The sequence below is a fragment of the Tupaia chinensis genome, unplaced genomic scaffold (assembly GCF_000334495.1).
Source record: "Tupaia chinensis unplaced genomic scaffold, TupChi_1.0 Scaffold145367_1, whole genome shotgun sequence".
NCBI lineage: Eukaryota > Metazoa > Chordata > Mammalia > Scandentia > Tupaiidae > Tupaia > Tupaia belangeri.
The window spans coordinates 840,260-863,415 of record NW_006205228.1 but is presented as its reverse complement, the minus strand read 5'-3'; the positions used below and the strand labels follow the sequence as shown (position 1 = coordinate 863,415).

Sequence of the window (23,156 nt, the reverse complement as noted above, 5' to 3'; positions counted from 1 at the left end):
CAAGACATACCAAAGGTATAGCTAGTATCCTAATTTTTATATTTTAACTGAAAGGACATATTTTAAAAGATTAGAAATCTTTACTGTCGTTTCTTAGGTGAATAATGCAGTCAGCCCTCAAACAAGTATTTGGTGGCCAGTGCCTAAACTGATTTAATCAGAAACCTTCTGGAATGATTTGCATCCATTCACTTATTCAGTCAAGACAAGTGTTTATTGAGCACCTATTATGCCTCTTTGGGCTGCAGGCATAGAAAGGGAGACCACTGTAGCTCAGCTTTTCTTTAGCTCTGGGATGTAGGAAAGGGGTCACTTCTCTGACTTTGCCAGAGTGCTTGCACATATCCACTCACTTGGTTTCCTCTTCTGTACCAGAGGGGGTGGATCTTGTATCCCCAAGGACTAATCTTCCATAGTTCTCCCAGCAGGGACTTCTGGCTGCCTCTGCCTGATTGCCTGCTGGGAAGCACACTTGCGGGTGGTGCCAGTGGAGCTTGGTGCAGCTCTGCTGACGGCATAGAACTGGCTGGGGCCTCGGTGACTGCTGGCATCTCCCCACCGTCTCCAGCAGCACCACACCTCTGCTAGGCTGAGAGCCGGAGAGTCTAGGTGGTGAATCATTTGCCTCTGTAAGCAAGTCTGGCCTCTCTTGGCCTTGCCTAGAGACGCGGAATGGGCAGAGGGCCAGGGGTCAGAAGAGGCTGGGGGTGTACCCTGGCCAGGCACTTGCTGTGGTAGTAACAGGGAGCCTACTCTGTGTCAGCAGCTAGTCTCCTGGCAGGCTGGGCTGCCGAGTGGGCATGGGGTCTGTGGTCATGTTCCTTTCCCCACTGGACACACGTGCTGTAGGAGGTGAGTGTCTCAAGTACCAGCTCAGGCTCCCTCAGGGCTGGTCTAGCAAACAAGGCTTTTCTCTGGGGTAGAATCGCTTGGCCCAGCTCCTTTTGCTCCTGGATTTAATCGTTCTTCAGTTCAGATGAGTGGTGGAGCTTAGCTGGCCCCAGGAAGGACTGACACTGCTTTCAGGAATTACAGACTCTGAGGATGTCAGAGGTAGGGAAGTGGGGATGGCACAGTGGTGGAGCCAGAACCAAGCCATCCTGGGTCGTCATCATGCACTACTTTCTTCTTCCTACCTTGCTGCAGCTTGGAGTGGTCTGGTTAAGGTAGAAGAGGACTATGGCATAGAGGTGCTGTGAGCACTCTGGACTTGAGCTGGAACGAGAGGGAGCGCATATGTGCCTTTCTCTAGTACACTTGCGCAGGACAGATTCTGCATATTTGGAGAGATGGAAGAAGCAAACCAAAGAAAGCAGAAAGCCTTTGAGAGTTTGTTTGGATACAGTTTCCTTCTCACTTCACCAGGAAAAGAAACAAAATGGGAGGCATGGTTCCATACTAGGGTGCAGACTGAACACAGACAAGCACCGTCTCTGTCTCCTGCAACCCACCGTAAAACTACAGTCAACCCACTAGGGGGACAGGAAGAGAGACCAGAGCAATGAGTTTTGGAAGCTGAGAAAAGGATGAGTAGTAACTGATAAGGCACACTGGAGACAGAATTTAAGCTGACATAGGGAAAGCAAAAAAACCCAACGAGTTACATACAGAATCCCAGGAAGAATAGGAACTGGGGGCTCTAGGAGACAATGTGAAATACAGATGGGTCTCTTCTCCCTCCACTCTGTGCAGCTGCCTGGCTGCCTTTCCTTCTGGACTAAGTGAAACAGTTTCTGGGCTGGGAAGAGCACAGTGGAGGATATGGCTAGTTTATTTTTAAAATGGAAAGAGCAGACTAGCAGGTGGCATGGTGGTTAAGTTGTTGGACTCTGACATGGCCGACCATGGCTCAAGTCCTAGACCTGGCAGCTTGCTTTCTCACTTTCTCTCTGTCTCTCTCTGGTGAGCACACATGTCCTGTGGCAAATTAAAAAATAATAATAAATAAAATTAAATAAATATTGAATGTTTTTTTTTTGGAGAAGTTTTTGCTATAGGGCACGTGTGCTCGCCAGAAAGACAGAGAGAGACAGAGAGACAGAAAGTGAGCAATCACCCCCCCCCCCCGGGGGGGGCGAAGGAGAGACAGAAAGTGAGCAATCACCCCCCCCCCGGGGGGGAGCGAAGGCCACACCGCAATCCTTTCTCCTCCATTCTCCTCTCGGGATCTCGGGCATGCACGCACACATGCCCGGTGTGAGTTTAAGCCACCGGGTCTGCAGCTCGAACCACAGTCAGCTACATGAGAGTTCAGTGACATAGCCATTACCCCACCTGCTGGTCCCTTGAATGATTTTTTTTTTTTTTAAGTGGAAGAGTAAGTAACTTTATATGTGGGGACTTCAGATAGTTTTGGAAAAGTGGAATTAGAGTACAAATTTTTTTGGTGCACAAAAAATTGAAATCCATGCATGGTGTTTTCATAATATGCATTACGCAAGAATTTTTTGAAGATCCCTCATATACTGAAGCCCGAAGGCTCGGGCTGTCTTGCTATCCTGACTCTTCTCATGGGTTGATTCTCAGCATACTGGCAGCCAGACCTTTATGTTCTTAGCAAGAGTTTGGGAGTACTGTTCTGGGAGCTGGCAAGCACAAGAGGAATGACCTCAGTCCTGGTGCTTGGCCTTATCTGGATCTCTCTCTCCATGCAGCTCACAGCGGAAAACTCTCCTATGTGCTAGAGGTTCTAGTCAGCTTTTGATCCTTCTTTCCTTTCTTGCTTCCCTCCAACCTTCCTTCTTTTCTTCTTTCCTTCCTTCCTTCTTTCTTTTTAAGTTCTGAGTATGAAAAACATGCACACATTTAGGTGCAATAATGAACCCCCTTGTACTCATTTTCCTGTTTCAACAATCACAATCCATGGCTGTTCTTGTTTCTTCTGTCAGCCGCTCATGCTCTGCCCTGGATGGCTCTAATAGCCTAACATCTTATTTGTAAGTATTTCAGTATTACCTTTAACATGTAGACTCCCTCTTTAAGCCTTAGGACAATTTTGGTTCTTAATCCTGAACAGACAACCTAGAATGACCACACCTCTGAGCAGAAGTATATTAGATACCAAAGCACAAATTTAAAAAGCAGCTTAAACAAACTGTGATGGAAAAAGACAATAAAGAAAGAAAGAAACAAACAAACAAGCAAACAAACAAACTATCTGTAATACATTCAGGTAAAAGAGAAGACTTGCTATTTCTTCTGTGTTTGTTTGTTTGTTTGTTTGTTTTCCTGAGAGATTTTTGATATAGGGTGTATGTGCTTGCCAGAGAGACAGAGAGAGATAGAGGGATAGAGAGTGAGAAATCACCCCCCCTCCAGGGGGGATGGCCACTCTGCAGTCCCTTCTCCATTTTCCTCTCGGGATCTTAGGCCTGCACACACATGCATCTGATGTGAGTTTGAGGCCGCCAGGTCTAGGACTCAAACCACAGTCCACTATGTGGGAGTCCAGCGATGTAACCACTATGCCATCTGCTGGTCCCCATACTCGTATTGTAAAAACAGCTGTTATATAGCCATATTTGTGCCTACCACTACAAAAAAATAATAATAATAATTAGAGAACACAGAGGAGCTCTCTTAGAAACTAACATCACGGGGCAAGCAGTGGCAGTAATGCTGATGGACCTCCATGGGACGGTCTTGGGGTTGTGTCCCTCGCCTCTCTGTGCATGCCGAGCATACATGTGCCTGTGATCTAAGCTGGCAGAGGTTGGGGGCAGATCTGTTGGGAATGCCTATCTCTCTGTCTGTCTCTGTCTCTTATGGAAGAAAATAAATGAATAAGCTTAAAAGAAAAAAATTAAGGGATCAGCAGTTGGCGTCATGGCTATGTTGCTGGATTCCCATGTAGTCGGCCCCAGTTTGAGTCCCGGACCCAGTGGTTTAAACTTACAGCAGGCGTGTGTGTGTGTGTGCGTGTGCGTGCCCAAGATTCTCCTGAGAGGAGAATGGAGGAGAAGGGATTGCAGCGTGGCCATCCCCCCTGGGGGAGGAAAGGGTGATTTCTCGCTCTCTGTCTCTCTGTCTGTCTGTCTTTCTGATGAGCGCACGCCCCCTATAGCAAAAACCTCTACAAAGAAAAAAAGAAAAGAAAGAAAAAAGTTAAATCATAATAGGGAAATGAAATAAAAAGAAAAAAATAAAGGGAGAAAAATGAGAAAGTGGAGGACCAGACTAGCAAATCCAATAGCAAAATAATAATGGTTCCAGAGAAAGAACAGAAAAAGGTAGAGAGAAAATTAACAGTAACATACTTCAGGACCAGCAGTTGGCATAATGGCTATGTTGCTGGACTCCCATGTAGTCAACCACGGTTCGAGTCCTGGACCTGATGGCTTAAACTCACGCTAGGTGCGTGTGCGTGTGTGCCGAAGATCCCGAGAGGAGAATAGAGGAGAAGGGATGGCAGTGTGGCCATCCCTGCTGGGGGGTGATTTCTCGCTTTCTGTTTCTGTCTCTCTGTCTCTCACTGTTTGTTGGGTGAGAGCACGCACCCTATAGCAAAAACTTCTCCAAAAACAGACAAACAAAAAACAACAAAAAAAAACAGTAACATACTTTAAGAAAGTTCCTAGTAACTGAAGGATACAAGTATTCTAATAAGTGAGATTTGAAAGCACTTACTGTGTTCCTACCCTGAGGTACTTCCGGACTCTGGGATTTTAGAACCCTGGGGATTAAGAGAAGAAACTAAGAAAAATCTGGAGAGATAAGAAAATGTCATATATAGAGGATCTGGAAGCAGAGTGGCTCAGGGCTTCTAAATAACAGAGTTGGAAATGAAAATCAGTAGGGTGCCTTTAAAATTATGAAGGAAAACCTGCACTCATTTTTATACTGAATGTGGGGATGGAGTATAGGTAATTTTTTGACAAAAAAAAAAAAGTATCTTCCACACATTCTTTCTAAGGAGCTGCTGGAGAATGCACACACCAAGCAGAAGAAACCAATAAAGAGGGAAAGTGGGTACAGGATTAACACAGGAACGAGATGGAGGGGACCCCGAGGACTGTGGAGAGAGATCCAGACGTAGGCAGAGAATGGGCAGCCGGGAGCCAGGCCGGGTGACTCAGGCTGATGTCACCAACCTACCTGCCGCCAGTGAGCCATTAGCTTCACTTGAGGACTGACGACCGGGTCCAGATTATTATCTGTACTTGGCTCTCGCGCTCATGTGCTGATGAAGCTCCTGCTTGTCCCTCCTTGCCCCGCTGACCAGGGAGACTCCTTCCCAACACCGAGAACTAGATGTGGGCCAATGTGATCTAGAAACAGAAAGCACAGGGGCCCAGCAGGTGGCATGGTAGTTGAGGCACTGGGCTCTCACATGGCCTACTGTGGTTCAAGTTCCAGACCCGGCAGCCCCCACAATCACAACAAACAAATAGATAAATTAATTAATTAACGTTTAACAGGAAAAGAAACAGAAAGCACAAAGGAGTCCCCTCCCCCTACCGTCTTTCTGTTGGATATCCTTTTCCTGTCCCCCTCTGCACCCCACCTGTGACAGATGCACCCACTATATTCCTACCCTGTGTTTCTAGGACTCATCCATGATCTTATCTACTGACTTTCCCAGTAATGGCTTTTGTCAATTCTCTGGGACCATGACTACAGATTGTATTTGGCTTATTCCCTTCTGGGAGGCTTCCTCTAACAAAGGCATTATTTTTACTCTTACACAGTCTCATGAGTGTTGAACTCCTAACCTGTGAAGTTTGGAAATTGAGGGCCAGTCCAGTAGCACAATGGTTAAGCATTGTGCATTGGAGGTTCTACATGCCTGACCGTGATTTGAATCCTGGCCCCAGTACCTTAGAAAACATGCTGGGCACACGTGTGTGTGCCCAAAATCCTGATATGAAGGAGAGATGGAGGAAAGGGATATTAGTGTAACCATGCCTCACTGTGGGGTACTTCTCTCTCTTCCTCACCCTCTTTCTTTCTGGCAGGTACTGTTTAGTAATTGGAAAAAAAATCATAAATAGGGTTTTTGCAATATACTCAAATTAAGATGAGGTCATAGTGGACTAAGATGGGCCCTAATCCATTACATGGACTTGTGTCCATGTAAGGTGACACAGACAAAGAGAGTGGAGAATCCCATGTGAAGACACGCACACGGAGAGATGACCACGTGAAGATGGAGGCAGAGGCTAGGGTTAGACTGCCTGCCCTAAGCCAAGGGCTGCCAAGAACTGCTCCCAGAGGCTAGAAGTGTTGAGGCGGGAGTCTTTCTGAGGGCCTTTGGAGGGAGCATGGCCTTGCTGACATCTTGCTTTTGGACTGTTTCCTCCAGAACCGTGAGCAAATATATTTCTGTTGTTTTAAGCCACCAAGTTTGTGTGAATTCATTATGGCAGTCCCAGGTAACCAGTACATATGGTTTTACTTTTGCTTGCCACTCATTTTTTTCAAAACCAAGCAACCTATTAAAGGATGTATATACATAGATGGCAAAAATCATAAAAAGAAGTAAAAGAGCGAATGACAGAAGTCAAGATGGTGAGATGTCCAGGGAGAGAGAGAGCAACGTGAAGGAGGGGTACACGGAGCTTCTAAAGGGGCTGGATGGGATTACATGGGTTTTTGTCTTATTTTTCTTAAATAATATGTATTCTTTATGTGCTTTCTTGTTCAAGATTTATTTTATTCATGATAGTGCATGCCTATGTATGAGAGAGAGAGAACTCTTGACAGGACCTCTCGTCATGCCTCAGTTCCTCCTTCTCAACTCGTCAAGGTCCTGGGTGTGTGCACACATAACTGGTGTGTTTTCAGGCTGACTCAGGGACCCAAACCTGAGTTTGGTCATGTGGTACCCAGCCCTGCAGTTCATGTTGCTACCACCAGATGTTCCACCAGGCTGGCCTGTGCACTGTTCTGTGTATAATGCTTATAACAAGAAACTTTGAAAAAAGAATAATAAGACCAAAAGGACACAGCCTTTACATATTTATTTATTTATTGAGATAGAGATTTTTGGTATAGGATGCATGTACTTGCCAGAGAGAGAAATAGAGACAGAAAACGAGAAATCACCCTCTAGCGGGGATGGCCTTGCTGCAGTCTCTTCTCTTGGGATTTTGGACATACCTGCACATGCATCTGGCAACTTTAAGCCACCAGGTCCGGGACTCAAACTGCAGTCCACTACATGGGAGTCTAGCAATATAATCATTACACCATCTGCTGGTCCCAAGGACACACCTTAAAAAAAAAAGAATTATTTTATTTAGCTTTACTTACTTATTTACATTAGACCAGAAAGGCACAGAATGAGAGAGAAGAAAGCCAGCTGCGAGGTCCGGGACTTGAACTGTGGTCGGCCATGTGGGAGTCCAGCACCCTTAACCACCATGCCGCCTGCCAGCTCCCCAAGGACACAACCTATAAAACAGAGTTAGACCAGTCACTTAATCTGGGAGAAATGGCAATAAATAGTTTGAACTAAACAAAGGCCTAAGACAGGAGCTTTGGTGCCAAGGGGAGAATTGAGCAAATGGGAGCCCCTTATGCTAATACAGATGAATAATATATAAGGAATCTCAAAACAATAAATGATTGGCCAAAGCTAAGCTTACTGTTAGGACCTAATGGAGGAGTCTCCTCCTTTAAGCCAAGTCTTGAGAGCCTGACCTCCAGCTAAAAGACATGAGGTCAGATTTACAAAGCCCTTTGTGGCCATTCTGGCTGGCTCATGTCTCCCTCTGACCTCCCAGCAGCAGATGGGATATACATTAAATAACTTTGGATCAGGGGCCGGCAGGTGGCATAATGGTTAAGGGTGTTGTACTCCCACAAGACTGACCATGGTTCGAGTCCCAGATCTAGTGGCTTGCCTTCTCACCTTCTCACTTTCTTTCTCTCTCTGGCTCTGTCTTTCTCTGGTCAAATTAAAATAAATAAATAGATAAAGTTAGATAAAATAATTCTTTAAAAAAAGAACTTTGGATCAAAGAAGGTCATTCAACTGCCTCCAGTATATGGCAACAAGATGATGAGAAAATGGATAGTCTCAGAAATTGTACAGACAATCCTCCAATCAATAACTGACCAGTGAGGAGTGAGGTCTTTCAGAGAGCCTGGACTTGGACTTGACTCCTGGAGGCGGGTGGTGGCATTCATTCCAGAAAAAAGAGAATGAGCTTTCCACCCTCTAAGAGTCCTGTTCCATCACATCTTAGAGAAACAATGAGGTGCACCTTCATGCTGGCAATGACTAGAATAATACACAGCGTTAAACTTTGTATTCACAGTACCACCGTCATGGTTTTGGGTGCTGAAGAACACATCAGGAAAAGGGAAAATAGTGAAGACTGGTTAATCAGTGACAGCTGTAAGGACCAGGCAGAAATTAAGGTCAGCCTTAAAGACACATAGGATTCCTTTCTTGCCTTTGGGTGGCATAGTATAGAGATTAAGAACCTGGCTCTGGGGGGACCAGCAGTTAGCGTAGTGGCTATGTTGCTGGACTCCCATGTAGTCAACTATGGTTCGAGTCCCAGACGTGGTGGCTTAAACCCACGCTGGGCGCGTCTGTGTGCATGCCCAGGATTCTGAGAGGAGAATGGAGGAGAAGGTATTGCTGCCTGGCCATCCCCCCTGGGGAGGGATTTCTCACTTTCTGTCTCTCTGTCTGGTGAGCGCACACACTCTATAGCAAAAAAACTCTCAAAAAAAAAAAAAAAAGAAAGAAAGAAAGAAAAGAAAAAAAAAAGAACCTGGCTCTGAGGTTAATCAGATCTGGATTCATTGTTTATCCCCGTTCTTCACTGATCAGTGTGCAAACTGACTTAACATTCTTGTCTGTTTTGACATGGGAAAAATAATGACATCTACCTCCATAGATTGATTTAAAGATTAACAAAGGCCATGTAGGTAAACAGGATTGTGCCACTGTGTAGTAAATAATCAGTAATGAGTAGCTAGCATTATTAATCAACCATTTCATTTACTTATATAGCAAAAATGTATTCCATCATTATGTATCAGCCCTTAGACCTTTGGGTGTCGATACCTTGAGTACTGAGTCTCATGGTTTCCACTGGTTTCCAAGATACTTAATCATTACGTGTAATAGCTGTGGTGTTCCTTGTGCCTATGTATGTGCCAGGCACTCTGCCAGATACTTTGTCACTGTATCATCTTTAATCTTTTTTTAGAGAGAAATTTTTGGTATAGGGTGTGCGCATTCACCGGAAAGACAGAGACAGAGAGACAGAAGCAAGAAATCACCCCCTAGGGGGGGATTGCCACACTGCAGTCCCTTCTCTTCCATTCTCCTCTCAGGATTTTGGACATATGCACACATGCCTTGCATGAGTTTTCAGCCTCTGAGTCCAAGAATTGAACTCATGTCAACTACATGGAAATCCAGCAACGTAACCATTATGCTATAATGGACTCGTCACCTTTAATCTTTATCTTTATTTTGTAGAAGCAGGTATTGAAGTACAGAGTTTTTGAAATTTATCCAGGATCATACAAAGAATGTCAAACCTGCAACCAACAGTTGGCATAATGGCTATCTATGTTGCTGGGCTCCCATGTAGTCCACCACGGTTCGAGTCCTGCACCCAGTGGCTTAAACTCATGCTGGGTGCGTGTGTGTGCGTGCTCAAGATCCTGGGAGGAGAAGGGATTGCAGCATGGCCATCTCCCCTGGGAGGTGATTTCTCACTTTCTGTCTCTACCTCTCTCTGTCTTTCTGGCGAGCACACGTGCCCTGTAGCAAAAACCTCTCCCAAAAAATAAATAAATAACTTAAGAGGGAGAGAGAAAGAATGTCAAACCTTGGGCCTGCAGATGGTATGGTGGATAAGGTGCTGGACTCTCACATGGCCAACCACAGTTCAAGTCCTTGATCTGGTGGCTTGCTTTCTCACTTTCCCTCCCTCTCTCTTTCTCTTTGAGTTAAATAATAATAATGATAAATAATATTAAATAATTTTTTTTAAAAAAAGAATGTCAAACCTGGGGTTAAATTGTCTGTGTTGCTTCTCCTGTTCCATACCAATTCTCTTTACTATCAACCTAGACCTATTATGTCCAAAACTGAACTTAGATTTTTTCAAATGGCTCCTTCTCTCAATTTCCCAGTCAGGAACACTTCCATTCTTCTACTTGTCACCCAGATCCAAAAGTCTAGACACCTCACCCTTCTCCATCAGACCCCTGTGTCTAAAAAATCACCAAAATTAGTTCAAATACATCTTCTTTTTTCCATGGCCAGGCCCTACAGACTTAGGCCTGAACTTGTTCGTAATTCTCAGTATTTTCTCCATTGTTCTACATATGAGAGTTGAGGCTTACACAATACATTCATGGACTTTGTCATATTTTTTTTAGAGAGATTTTTGCTATAGGGCTTTCGCTCTCTGGAGAGACAGAGACAGAAAGCGAGAAATCACCCTCTGGAGGGATGACCACACCATAATCCCTTGGCTTCCATTATCCTCTCAAGATTTGGGGCATGCATGCACATCTGCCCCATGTAAGTTTAAGTTGCCAGGTCTGGGATTCAAACCACAGTTGACTAAATGAGATTCTAGCGATGTAACCCTTTTGCCATCTGCTGGCCCTGACTTTGCCAGATATTTTTTTTTTTGGAGAGGTTTTTTTGCTATAGGGTGTGTGCACTCACAGAAAGACAGAGAGAAACAGAGAGATAGAAAGCGAGAAATCACCCTCCAGGGGTGATGGACATGCTGCAATCCCTTCTCCTCCATTCTTCTCTTGGGATCCTGGGCACGCACGCACACGCACCTGGTGTGAGTTTAAGCCGCCGGGTCCAGGACTCGAACTGCAGTCAACTACATGGGAGTCCAGTGACATAGCCATTACTCTAACTGCTGGTCCCCTTTGCCAGATTTTAATAAAACATTCTTAAATTTTCCAAGACATGAAAACACAATTTTGTTAGTAGTAAAAACTTCTGGTGGGGTCATCAGGTGGTATAGTAGTTAAGGTACTGGACTCCCTCATGACTGACCATGGTTTAAGTCCCAGACCCGGTGGCTTGTAAATCATGCTGGAGGTGTGTGCATGCATACATGCCCAAAGTTCTGAGAGGAGAATGGAGGAAAATGGCCATCCCCCTGGGGAATGATTTTTCACTTTTCCTCTTTCTGGTGAGTGTACATGCCGTATGGTAAAAACCTAAAAAAAAGACCACTGCGGTGGTCTAGATATATACACTGCTATGAATATTACATTTTTCTCTTACTCAGGAAGAATTGTTGGGGAAGAACTCTGCTCTTGTGTTTGAAAGCTTTTCTCTTCAACCAGTAGTTCTGGGACACTTGGATAGCCACATAGCAAAAGAATAAAGTTGCACCCCTAGCTTATATGATATACAAAAATTAACTAAAAGTGGATCAGTGACCACAAAGTTCTTGGGGGAAAAAACAGAGGTAAATCTTCATGACGTTGGGTGGGCCATAGATCATTAGCTATTATACTAAAGGCATGAGCAACAATGAAAAAATAGATAAAGTGGACCTCATCAATTAAAATAACTTTCGTGCATAAAAGGCAATTGTAAAGTAAGTGAAGAAACGGACTACAGAATGAGAAAAAAATTGAAAAGCATATGTCTGATAAGGATCTAGTATCCAGAATATATTTTTTAGAAACTCTTATAACTCAACAACAAAAAGACAAGCCACTCATTTAAAAAACAGGCAGAAGAGTGTAGGTGCACATTCCCAATATACATTTTAAAAAAGAAATCTTGGGCCAGTCCCACAGCACAGTATTGAGCTCTGTGTGTTGGGAGCTAGATCCTTGTTCATGGGACTTAAACTGCGTGAGACTGACTACTGTTTAAATCTTGCCCCAGCCACCTGAAAAACACTATGTGCCCCAAATCCTGATGGGATGAAGGAACAAAGGGAAAAGGATTACAGTGTGACCACACTCCTTGAGGGTGAGGTGTTGATTCTTATTTCTCTCTACCACTACCCCTATTAAGTGCATGAAGCCTCTTAACTTAAAGTCAAGGAAAAAATGGCCAAAGGATTGACTAGACATTTCTTCAGAAAAGATACACAAACGGTCAACCAGCACATGAAAATATACTCAACATAATAAACCATCAGGGAAATGCAAATGAAAACTACAGTATGAGCCAGCAGGTGGCATGGAAGTTTGAGTCCTGGCAGCTTGGTAACATGCGGGATGTCTAGGCATGCATGCCCAGGATCCTGAGAGGAGAATGGAGGAGAAGGGATTGTGGCATGGCCATCTCCTGAGGAGAGCAATTTCTTACTTTCCCTCTCTGTCTCTCACTGGCAAGTGTACACGCCCTATGGCAAACTAAAAAAAAAAACAAAAACCAAACAAACAAAAAAACAAAAAAACCCCACCACAATGAGATGCCACTTCACATTAATTAGGATGGCAATGATAATAATAATGATAATGATAATTAAAAAGAAAGTGAGGATTGTCCAGGATGTGGAGCAGGTGGAACCTACTACTCTGCTTGTAGAAATGTGAAATGGTTTAGCTTGTGTGGAAAATAGTTTGATGGGTGCTCAAAAAATTAAACACAGAAATCATATATGACCCAGCAGTCCCACCAGTTCCACTTCTAGGTACATAACCCCCAAATTGAAAACAGATTCATATAATGTATATAAATATATGGACATACATGTTCGTAGCAGCACTGTTTACAGTAGCCAAAAACTGGAAATAACCCAGATGTCTATCAATGGACAGATGGATTAAAAAATTGTGGTTTGGCGGGATATTTTTTAGCTTTAAAATGGAATGAAATACTGATAGAAACTTGAAACATTATGCCAAGTGAAATAAGTCAGTTGTGTCACATCTGGTATGATAGCATTCATATGAAATACTCAGAATAGGTCAATTCATAGAGAAAAAGAAGATGCTCCCAGCAGGGAGCGTGGGGATTAGGTGGGACTGGGTTGTACTGTACTATTGGAAGGCATTCACAATCAGACCAACTGTCTAGGCTGATTCTTGCCCCAGCACCATCATTCTTCCCTCCCTTTCAAGCAGTCTGACAGGGTGCGAGGGATGGAGAAGAGGGAAGAATGGGGAATGATTGCTTGATGGACATGGGGTTTCTTTTGGGGATGATTAAATGTACTAGAGCTAGGTAGAGGCATTGGCCATACAATATGGTGAATGTAAATGACACTGAATTGTTCTCTTAACATGGTTGATTTTATGTTACGTGAATTTCATCTCAGTCAAAAAGCCTAACCCTGCCCCCTAAAAGTAAAACTTTCTCAAACTTTGATTCTTTATTAGTTATAGATGCTTGATAAATACGGTGTTTCAGGGCACGATTTTTTTTTTAATTTTTTATTTTATTTATTCATCTATTTTTTAATTTGACCAGAAAGAGACAGAGGTTGAGAGTGAGAGAGAGAGGAAGTGAGAAAGCAAGCCACCAGATTCAGGACTTGAACTCTGGTCGGCCATGTGGGAGTGTCCAGCACCTTAACCACCACTCTACCTGCTGGTACCCTCAGGACACTACTAGTGAGAATGTTGACTGTGACTATCTGCCAGGATTACTGGCAGGTTTCTGATTATGCCCTTTCCTCTTTGGTAAGATAGAACCCCTGGGCCCCAAATTCTTAAGTCAGATGCTTTCGAGGACCTGACCTGTTGTAGTAAATATCTGAGGTCAGGCAGCAGGGGGCGTGGGGATTAGGTGGGACTGGGTTGTACTGTACTATTGGAAGGCATTCACAATCAGACCAACTGTCTGTGGACTGATTCTTGCCCCAGCACCATCATTCTTCCCTCCCTTTCAAGCAATCTGACAGATTAATATGAAGCTGTATACTCCTCCCCACTGCACCATGTCCCAGCCCCCTGGAGGTTTGAGGTGACAAGACTGAACCTCATTGAATATGTTAAGGGAAAGTTTCGGAAGGATCTTCTGTTTATGGGCCACTGGTGTAGAGGGAATGGTGGGCTTCTGTAGTGTCACTTGCCCAGCAATTGGAATCCTATTTGGCTGTTATCTTTGCCAGAGGAGAGAAGCAGAGAGGCCCAGAAGAGTCTAGAAAGATTTTTGCTAATAGATGAGATGAACAAAGGCTTTCTGTTTTTCAATCTGTCCAAGCATTCAGAGGCCTGGACCTACTCGGGATGCTGAAAGCCTGGAGTCAGGAGGAGTGGGAAGAGGTGTGTCGGGGAGTGCGGGAGAGAGTGTGGAGGAAGGAAGCCCAGTCCATTAGATCTAGGGAGTGGCTGGCACTGCTTTCTTTGGTGGCTCCAGCTCTATAGCTGCTGGTAATTCCTCTCTACTGTTGATTTTCTGAGAAGCACGTAGGACATAGAGGTCTTTGGCACATTTCCTTCTAATATGTAACAATCCAGTGGACATTTGAGAGAGCGGGCAAAAAAGAGTATAGCTAGCTGTGTGATTTGTGGGAATAGTCTAAGACTCTGGCCCTAAAATGTTCACCCTCCCCTATCTCAAAGAAAAGCCCTCATGGTACCCAGAGTACCTACCACTCATTACAGATTCTTTTCCTTAGATAGTTAGAAGAGTTTGAGCTCTCAGAGAGTCTTAATGCAAACACCTCTGAGAGAGGCAAAGATAAAGGCTTCTTCAGAGGTCTCAGTGAGGGTAAGTAAAGATGGAAGCTCGGTGGGGTCACCTGCACTCAGGGCTGAGAACTACCTTGTATTTTTCTGTTTTCCTAGATAGATAGAGCTGGCTGGGTAGAACTGTGTCCACATTTTCTTTAGCTGTTACTCTGCCTTCACCCTTCCCATGTGGACTCAAGTGGCAGAGATGAGGAGGGAATTGTCTTCCTTCTCTGAAGTCCTGTGTACAGAACTCTGAATTCTGGGTTGCTCAATGTCCAGCCCACAGAGGTGGTGCTTGCACAGGTCCCTTGGAGCCATCCCACTTGTGAAAATGGAGGCTTGGCTTCCACACATCCAGTGAGCTTGCAGGCTGTGCACTCAGGCAGTCTTTGGCTAAGCTTGCAGCACTTCAGTCAATTAGTGTTTTTGCTCTTTTTAGTGAAGTTGGCCCCTGTGAGGGCAATTTATTGCTGAAACCATCATGTGGGGGAGGTAACTGTGTCAGTCACTGTCCTAGGAGAGGCAGGGTGGCTCCCATGCTGCTGGACTTGGGAATAACCTCATGAGTCAAGGCAGAGTACAGTGCTCGAGTTCCTCCTGGGCCATGTTCATGGAGAATGTCACGGGTGTGGACGTGTGTGCTCTGACCTCCCCAACTTGTCAGCCACTTCCCCACAGGTGGTGTTCAGTTCCTGGGTTAGGCAAGGATCTTAGAGCCCTGAAGCCTTAGAGAGCCTTACTTTCCTAAGAGTTTAGGTAAAAAGCTCAGCTTTAGTGCAGCAGTAGTCGGCACTTTGCCATGCTGGAGGCCAAGTGGAAGATTGGGGTTTGGGTTCCAGGTCAGCCTACAGGGTGTGTGTATGCCCATGATCTTGGCTAGGAAAGGTTTGGAGAAGAATTGTGGTGTGATATCCTGTTGAGGATGCCTGTCTTCCCCTATACCTGTTTCTCTCTCTATTTCATGAAAAAGGGAAAGGAAGAGAGGGAGGGGAGGTATAAAGGTAGGAAGGAAGGAAAGAAGGGAGGGAGGGAGAGAGGGAGGGAGGGAAGGGAGGAAAGAGGGGGGGGAGGGAGAGAGGGAGGGAGGGAGGGAGGGAGGGAGGAAGGAAGGAAGGAAGGAAGGAAGGAAGGAAGGAGTGATGGAGTGATGAGTGAAGGAGTTTTGGCCCAACAGGTGGCTTAAATGGTTAAGGTGCTGGACTCCCATATGGCCAACCGCAGTTGAGTCTTGGATCCCGCGGCCTGAAACTCACAGTAGGTACATGTGCATGCATGCCCAAAATCTCATGAGGAAAATGGAGAAGGGATTGTGGTGTGGCTCCCTCCAAGGGGGTATTTCTCACTTTCTTTCCCACTGTCTCTGTCTCTCTAGTGAGTGCATGTGCCCTATGGGGAAAACTTTAAAAAATAAATTGAAAAAGTGTTTAGGTAAAGTAAGATGGAGAGACTCATGGATATTGGCCAGATACTGTCCAGACATTGTCTAAAACCCTGAAAATCCAACATGCACTTCCAGTCTCTTCTTCTGTGAGTGGTACAGCCCAAGGGTGCTCTCCTTGGCAGATAGGAAACCCAAGTAGCCACTCCTCAGAAGGGTCTGCTGTGACTCACAGCTCTTCTTTTGCAGGGCGCGAATGGGCATGTGATACAGAGGTTAAGAGTAGGCTCTGGAGTCAGTCTGCTTGGGTTCTAATCCTGGTTTATTAGTCGCATGGCCTTGGATGTTTATTTAATAGTTCTGTATCCCAGTTTCCTCATTTGTAAAACAAAGATAATGGTAGCACCTGCTTGATAAGGTCGTTAGGAAGATTAGAGATAATGCCTGTGCAATATGGGCCAGAAAATTGGGTGCATTGTAGGTGTTTAAGAAATGATGACTCTTAGTACTAGTCCATGGCAGCTGAATGGTGGGGCCTGCAGGAGGATGGCAGGAGGCCTCTGTATCGATGGTTTCTCTGTGATTAATGCAGTTTCTCTGGTTTCTTCTGTATTTCTTTCTTTGCTCAGTATTGATCCTCCAGAAGGTGGAGAATGGAGACCTGAGCAACAAGATTCTGAAGATCACTGATTTTGGCTTGGCTCGGGAATGGCACCGAACCACCAAGATGAGCGCCGCAGGGACATATGCATGGATGGCACCTGAAGTCATTCGTGCCTCCATGTTTTCCAAAGGCAGCGACGTGTGGAGGTAAGCCCTAGCGGTACAGGGAGGGTTGCCTAGGTTTGGTTTGCCTGTACTCATGTTTCAGGACTCGGAGAGCTTAGGTAACATAGAATCCTAAGCAGGTCAGAGCAATTTACGCTAATCCCCACATTGCCAGGGGACAGTTTCCAGTGCTTTCATCTCTTCTACATCCCTCCAGTGCCATGGCAAGTGCTGCCTCTGTGCACTTTCTGCTGGTGATTGCTCCCTAGGAAAGGCCAGTAGGTTCCAGGGGTGACATGTCTTCCCATATCTGACCGTAGGATGGTAAGGGCACTCAGTCACTCTGGAGACTCTGGGAATTCGCCAGAATCAGCTTGCTTTGCTCAGCAACAGAGCTAGGCTTCAGTGGCTGTTACTGCTGGACTCAGGAAGGGAATTAACCCAGTGTCCTCACTGTAAGCTCCTGAGCTTGTGAGTATTCTTTGTCCTGTCTATTTTTTCCTGGTGCTCTGGGAATTATCCTTTTCAGGTATCTATTTAATCTCTTAGCCAAGGCTCTATCTATAAGACATTAATCTAGAAATAGGAAAAGATGGATCTCAAGCATGCACCAAAAACTGCAGAGTCACAGATTAGAAATGAACAACCATCTCCTTGGGAAATGTCAGCAAAAGAGGTCACAAGGACATGCTTCAGAAATATCTTCTCTCCTTCTAGAGAGGGTGAGCAATTACAGAGTGTACATCCTCATGGCTGTGGGATGGTAACATCACTTTGGTAAATAAAAGAAAACTATAAACTGTCACACTGTACACAGGTCTATGAAGTTATTGTTGTCCAATGTGTTATAAAGTGAGCTGTGCGTATGTATATCTGTTTCTGTGTATATATGTATATTTTTAAAATAGTAGCTTTAGATGTTATTGACATAGCATAGAATAAAATTCATCAATATGCACTTTAAAGTGTTTGAGGTATAGGGCCAGCAGGTAACGTGGTGGTTAAGGTGCTGGACTCCCACATGGCTGACCATGGTTCAAATCCCAGGCTTGGTGGCTTGCTTCTTCATGTTCTTTACTTTTTTTCTCTCTCTCTCTCTCTCTGTCTTTCTCTCCATGTGTGTGTCTCTCTGGTGGGTGCACATGCCCCATAGCAAATGTAAAAATAATAACGATAATAAATAAATAAAATTAAATAATTCTCAAAAAAATAAAGTGTATGAAGGAGTCTTCAAAGAGTTCATGGAAAATGTGCACAGGAATAAACTCTTACTTTAATTCTATTTTTCCATGAACTTGTTTTTAATTGCCAAAGGGGATGTGTGTTTACCAGAGAGAGAAAGAGAAAGGAAGGAGAGGGAGAAAGCACCCCAGTGAGGCTTGGTCACGCTGCAATTCTTTCCCTTTTATTTCTCCATCTTGCTGGGATTTGGGACATGCGTTTACATGCACCTCACAGGTTTTTCAAGCTGCTGGGTCTGGGATTCAAACCAAATGATTGGCCATATGGAATCCATCTTTCTTAACCACTCGGTCATAGGGCTGGCCCTCCACAAACTTTTTGAAGTCCCCTCTTATAATCACTGGTTTTTAGTGTATTTACAAAGTTGTTAATCAGTTACCATTGTCATAAATTTCCTAGCTGCATAAAATAACAGAAATTTATTCTTTCATAGTTCTGGAGGCCAGATGTCTGAAATTGATATTAGCAGGGCCATACCCTCCAGATACTCTAGGGGGAATTCTGTTTCTTTCTTTTTTTAAAAAAGAAATTTTTTATCTTTATTTATTTATTTAAATTTGACCAGAGTGGGACAGGGTGGGAGTGTGGGGGGCAAGAAAGGAAGCTGCCAGGTCCAGGACTTGAACCACGATTGCCCATGTGGGAATCCAGTGCCCTTAATCACCATGTCATGGGCCAACCCCAAGGAAGGGGGAGATTCTATTTCAGGTAAGGGTTCTGGATATTAAGACATGGACATACCTTTTTTAAAAAATTATTATTTATTTAATTTTATTTATTCATTCATTTATTTTAATTTGACCAGAGAGAGACACAGAGAGAGAAAGAGACCGGGTAAAGGAAGTCGCCAGGTCCAGGACTCGAACTGTGGTTGGCCATGTGGGAGTGTCCAGCACCTTAACCACCACGCCACCTGCTGGTTCCATGGACATACCTTTTTTAGGGCTACCATTTAGCCCACTACAACCACTATCTGTTTTTAGAACATTTTATCCACCCCAGAAAAGAAACCCCCAGTCATTCCCCTATCCTTTCTTTCACTAGTCTCTCACAACCAGAATTTCCTTTCTGTCTCTAGGAATGTGCCTATTCTGGACATTTCACATAAATGGAATCATATATGTGGACTTTTGTGATTGGCTTCTTTTTATTTAGCATAATGTTTCCAAGGTTCATCCATGTTATAACCCATATTAGAAACCTCATTTCCTTTTTTTTTTATTGTCATAACTTTATTTTTTTGACAATACTGTTTCTTTGTATGGACAGACTACTTTTCTTTATCCTATTTACTCATCATTTGATGGACATCAAGTTGTTTTCACTCTGAGGCTACTATGAATAAGGCTGCTGTGGACATTTGTGTACGGCTTTTGTGGGAACACGTTTCAGTGCCCTTGGATATAAACCTAGGAGTAGAATTCCTGCATCATGTTGTATTTTCATTTTTAACATTTTGTGGAACCACTGCACATTCTCATTATGACTACAGTATTTTACATTTTCATTAGCAGTGTTTGAGAATTTAATTTTTCCACGTCTTTTCAACACTTGTTTTTGTTTTTTAAATTCTAGCCATCTTAGTAGGTACAAAGTGGTATCTTGTGATTTTGTTTTTTGCATTTTCCTGAATAACTAATGATACTGAATATTTATTCATATGTTTCTTGGTCATTTGTATATCTTCTCTGGAGAAATGTCTGTTCAAATCTTTTGTCAATTTAAAATTCCAATCCTAGGTATATTGTCTTTTTATTTCTTTACATTATGTGGGTTGTTTCATCACTTTGTTGATGCTTTTCTTTGACACATAGATGTTTTTAATTTTGATGAAGTTCACTTGCTTCATTTTTCTTTTGTTGCTTGTACTTTGGGTGTCATATCTGAAAAATCAGTGCCTAATCCAAAAAGTGTACTTGCAACAATACTTGTACAATGCGTAATGCAATTTACCACCTACAAATGCTTAGTGGTAGGCTCTATGCTAAATGGTATACTCATCTTTTTTCTCATTTATTCCCCACAAGAATTCCCAAAAGTAGTATTGTTATTTGCATTTTACAGAAGAGGTAACTGTGGCTCAGACAGTTTAAGTCACTTGCCTAAGTTCATCCAGATCGTAGATGTCAAGCTGTGAAGAGAATTAGATGTGTGTGTCTTGAAAGTCTGTGTGCTCTTGCGCCTACACGTTGGGCAGCCTCTTCCAGGAGGTTGTCCTCCCATGCCTAGCCACCAGGATGTCCTAGAGGGGGCCAAAACTTGGTATAAAGCTGGCTCCTACAGTAGCTGGCTCCTACAGTAACTTATAATGTGTTTACTCATTCAAGAAATGTTTGTTGAATGCTTATTCTGTGTCAGGTACCAGGCTGAGTTGGAGTTTTCCCTCCTCCCTTCTTCCCCTCCTAGAACTCCAGGACCTCAGGCTTTTGCTATTGCCAGGTATCTAGGGCCAACTGAGTGTATCTTCTTGCTCTTCGAGTGTGGTTCTGGGGGTCTCCTCCATATGCTGTGATGGAAAGGTGAGATGGTAACGGTCCAGATCCTCAACTATATAAGTTTCTCAGTCTGCTCAGATTGGGGTCTGCCTCAAGAAGAGTAGTGGCTAGAGCCAGGTGGTGGTGCAGAGGTGGCCCAGCTGGACCCACATGAGAAAGGTCCTGAGATTCACATCCTGAGACCTGCTTGAGCATACCTAATGCACTTGTGTTCCTGTGATACAGGTCAGTTGAAACTTGGGGTGGATCTCAGCATGAAGACCCGGGGGGGGACCTACCTTTTTGTCTGTTTTGCTCTCTTTTGGAAGAAATAAATATTGGATCGTTGGAAAAGTCATAGCTTTTTTTTTTTTTTTTTTTGAGAGGTTTTTGGTATATGGTGCGTGCGCTCGCCAGAAAGACACAGAGAGAGAGATAGTAAGTGAGAAATCACCCCCCAGGGGCAACAGCCACACCGCAGGCCCTTCTCCATTCTCCTCTCGGGATCTTGGGCACGCACGCACACGCGCCCGGTGTGAGTTTAAGCCGCTGGGTCCAGGACTCCAACTGCGGTTGACTACATGTGAGTCCAGCAACATAGCCATTATGCTAACTGCTGGACCCATGGCGTATTTTTTTATGCAAAAATTTGTCATGAGTTTTCCAATGACCCAATAAATAAACTTTAAACTTTGAAAATTATTAAAATGGAATGTTAAATATTAAAAAATAAGAAGAGTGATTGCTGAAATCTTTCTCTCTGGTTATGTTACAGAGAGAAGTGGTTAGAGTAAGACCATCATCCTCAAGGATGATGCATGTGTAATAAGGTGGAGGCATTTTTAAAGTCATTTTAAGCTTTTTAAATTACAATATTTACACGTGTTCTTGGTTCTTTGTTGGGAGTTGGGAGGAGGAATTCAGAGGCAAAGAGTGAGCCCTTCTATTCTACGTGTAAATGGGCTTGAAAGGACCTCTTGACCTTAATTCAATTCTGGGAGGGTGACAAAGTAGACTAAACTAAGATAAATCATGCTGACTCTACTGCCCACCTATCCCTGGGGCTCTGGATCTTTCTAGCTTGTATTTCTCCAGTTTCTCTCTCAGGTTCTGTTCCTTCCAAAGGAATGCCAAGTTTTCATTATTACCCACTTTTTGTTGGAAAAATAGAGATATTTTCAGAGGAAAAGGGACTGGTTTAGTCAGCCTCAGAAAGGCTGCTTCTCTGAATGCTGGTGTCCCTCAGGAGGAGTCTAAACCAACCAAACACTGGTTTGGTTTAGACATGTTCTTAATTCAGGCCCTTTCCCGGAAGAAACTTGACATGTTTATTGGCCATCCATGGTAATTTCTAGAGGGGAGTAGCTGTTGTTTATTCTGGGAAGCTGTTCTGTGAGGTAGGCATTGCTGTCTTTGTTGTATGAATGAGGAAAGTGAGATTGGAGAGGTGGACTTGCTTCCTTGAGGGCCCACAGCAGGTAAGTGATAAGGCAGACCTCTGACTCAAGTCTTTCTAAATTTTGCTTAGGTAGCATTTCCTCTACCTGAGCAGCAGTTCTCTTAAATTTGTCTTAGTGTTAGAACTCTTGAAATGGAATAGAAAGTAGATGGATAAAGAAATGAACAAGGCAAGAACAGAGTTGTCCTTATTAAAGCTGAGAGGGCTAGGGTCCCAGGCACCTTTCTTCCAGATGGCCTGAAACATTTCCAGAGGACACTTGGGGCTCAGTGTGAAAACCAAGGAAGGGATGCAAGGACACAAATAGAACGTGTTGCATCTTTGACATGCTCTCCTGCCTTTCCAGGTAGTAAGGGCTCAGACACCAGTAGTCTTTGCCTAGAAGGAAGAAAGGGGTTCTGTGGGCCTTTGGTTTTTGTTCTCCACGGCGAGGTAGGTATTAATGCCAAGGCGGGCAACTGAGGATGAGAGTTGCTCTGACCTAGGAAGCTGGTCAGCAATGCAGAGGATTATTAGTCGTCTCTTGGTAGAAGCTGCCCAACATGACCACTGTATGTGTAAATCGCATGAAAAACTTGAAAAGAAATGTAACTGTAATTCTTGATGATATTCAAGGCCTCCTCTAGAGCACCCTGTGCAGCCTGCAGGAGCATGTGACCATGTAACCGCTCACTATTTCCCATGCTCACACACACACACACACACACATGTCTGTGAGTGCCTACTGTGTACCAGAGCCTGGGCTAGGCACTAAATATGCAAAAGTTAAAAATTACTATTTCTGCCCTTCAAGAGCACAGGACTGGTAAACAAATAACTCTAATACATTGGCAGCCAAACAAGGGCCGAGTAATTCCTGGGGATGTTCCTAAATTATCTAATATTTTCATCACCCTCTGACCATGATCAACTCCTTGTCTAGACAAATCAAGACTTGTAACTTTTTGCCGGGCATTTCTTCTGTCAGGATACATAAAGGAATTGGTAGTGTTTGGAGACCTCAGTGGTGTGAGGCCATCATCCAAGGGGAATGGCCAAGCCAGTCTGGGTCCATCTGTAGCCCCATGGTACCCTGGCACGTTGTTGAGCATATTGCTCTTTGGTGCCTTGCAAGGCCACCTGTGATTCTTTGAGGGTAAGTCCATGCTCTTGATCAATTGTCCTGTATGTGCTGATCCCTATCGTTGGGGCACTGGCTTTCCCCCTTCACTCAGCAGTCAAGATTTAGCTCAAGGTCTATCTCCTC

The 23,156-nt window shown here is 44.0% G+C and overlaps 1 protein-coding gene across 1 annotated transcript in view; it reads left to right on the top strand.

Annotated features, from left to right (window-relative positions):
- Positions 1-23,156, top strand: part of MAP3K9 (mitogen-activated protein kinase kinase kinase 9) — an 84,915-nt gene that overhangs the window by 36,229 nt on the left and 25,530 nt on the right. Inside the window, 1 exon segment of the mRNA XM_006172383.2 lies at positions 16,597-16,777. Within this exon segment, the coding sequence (XP_006172445.1) occupies positions 16,597-16,777 (181 nt within the window).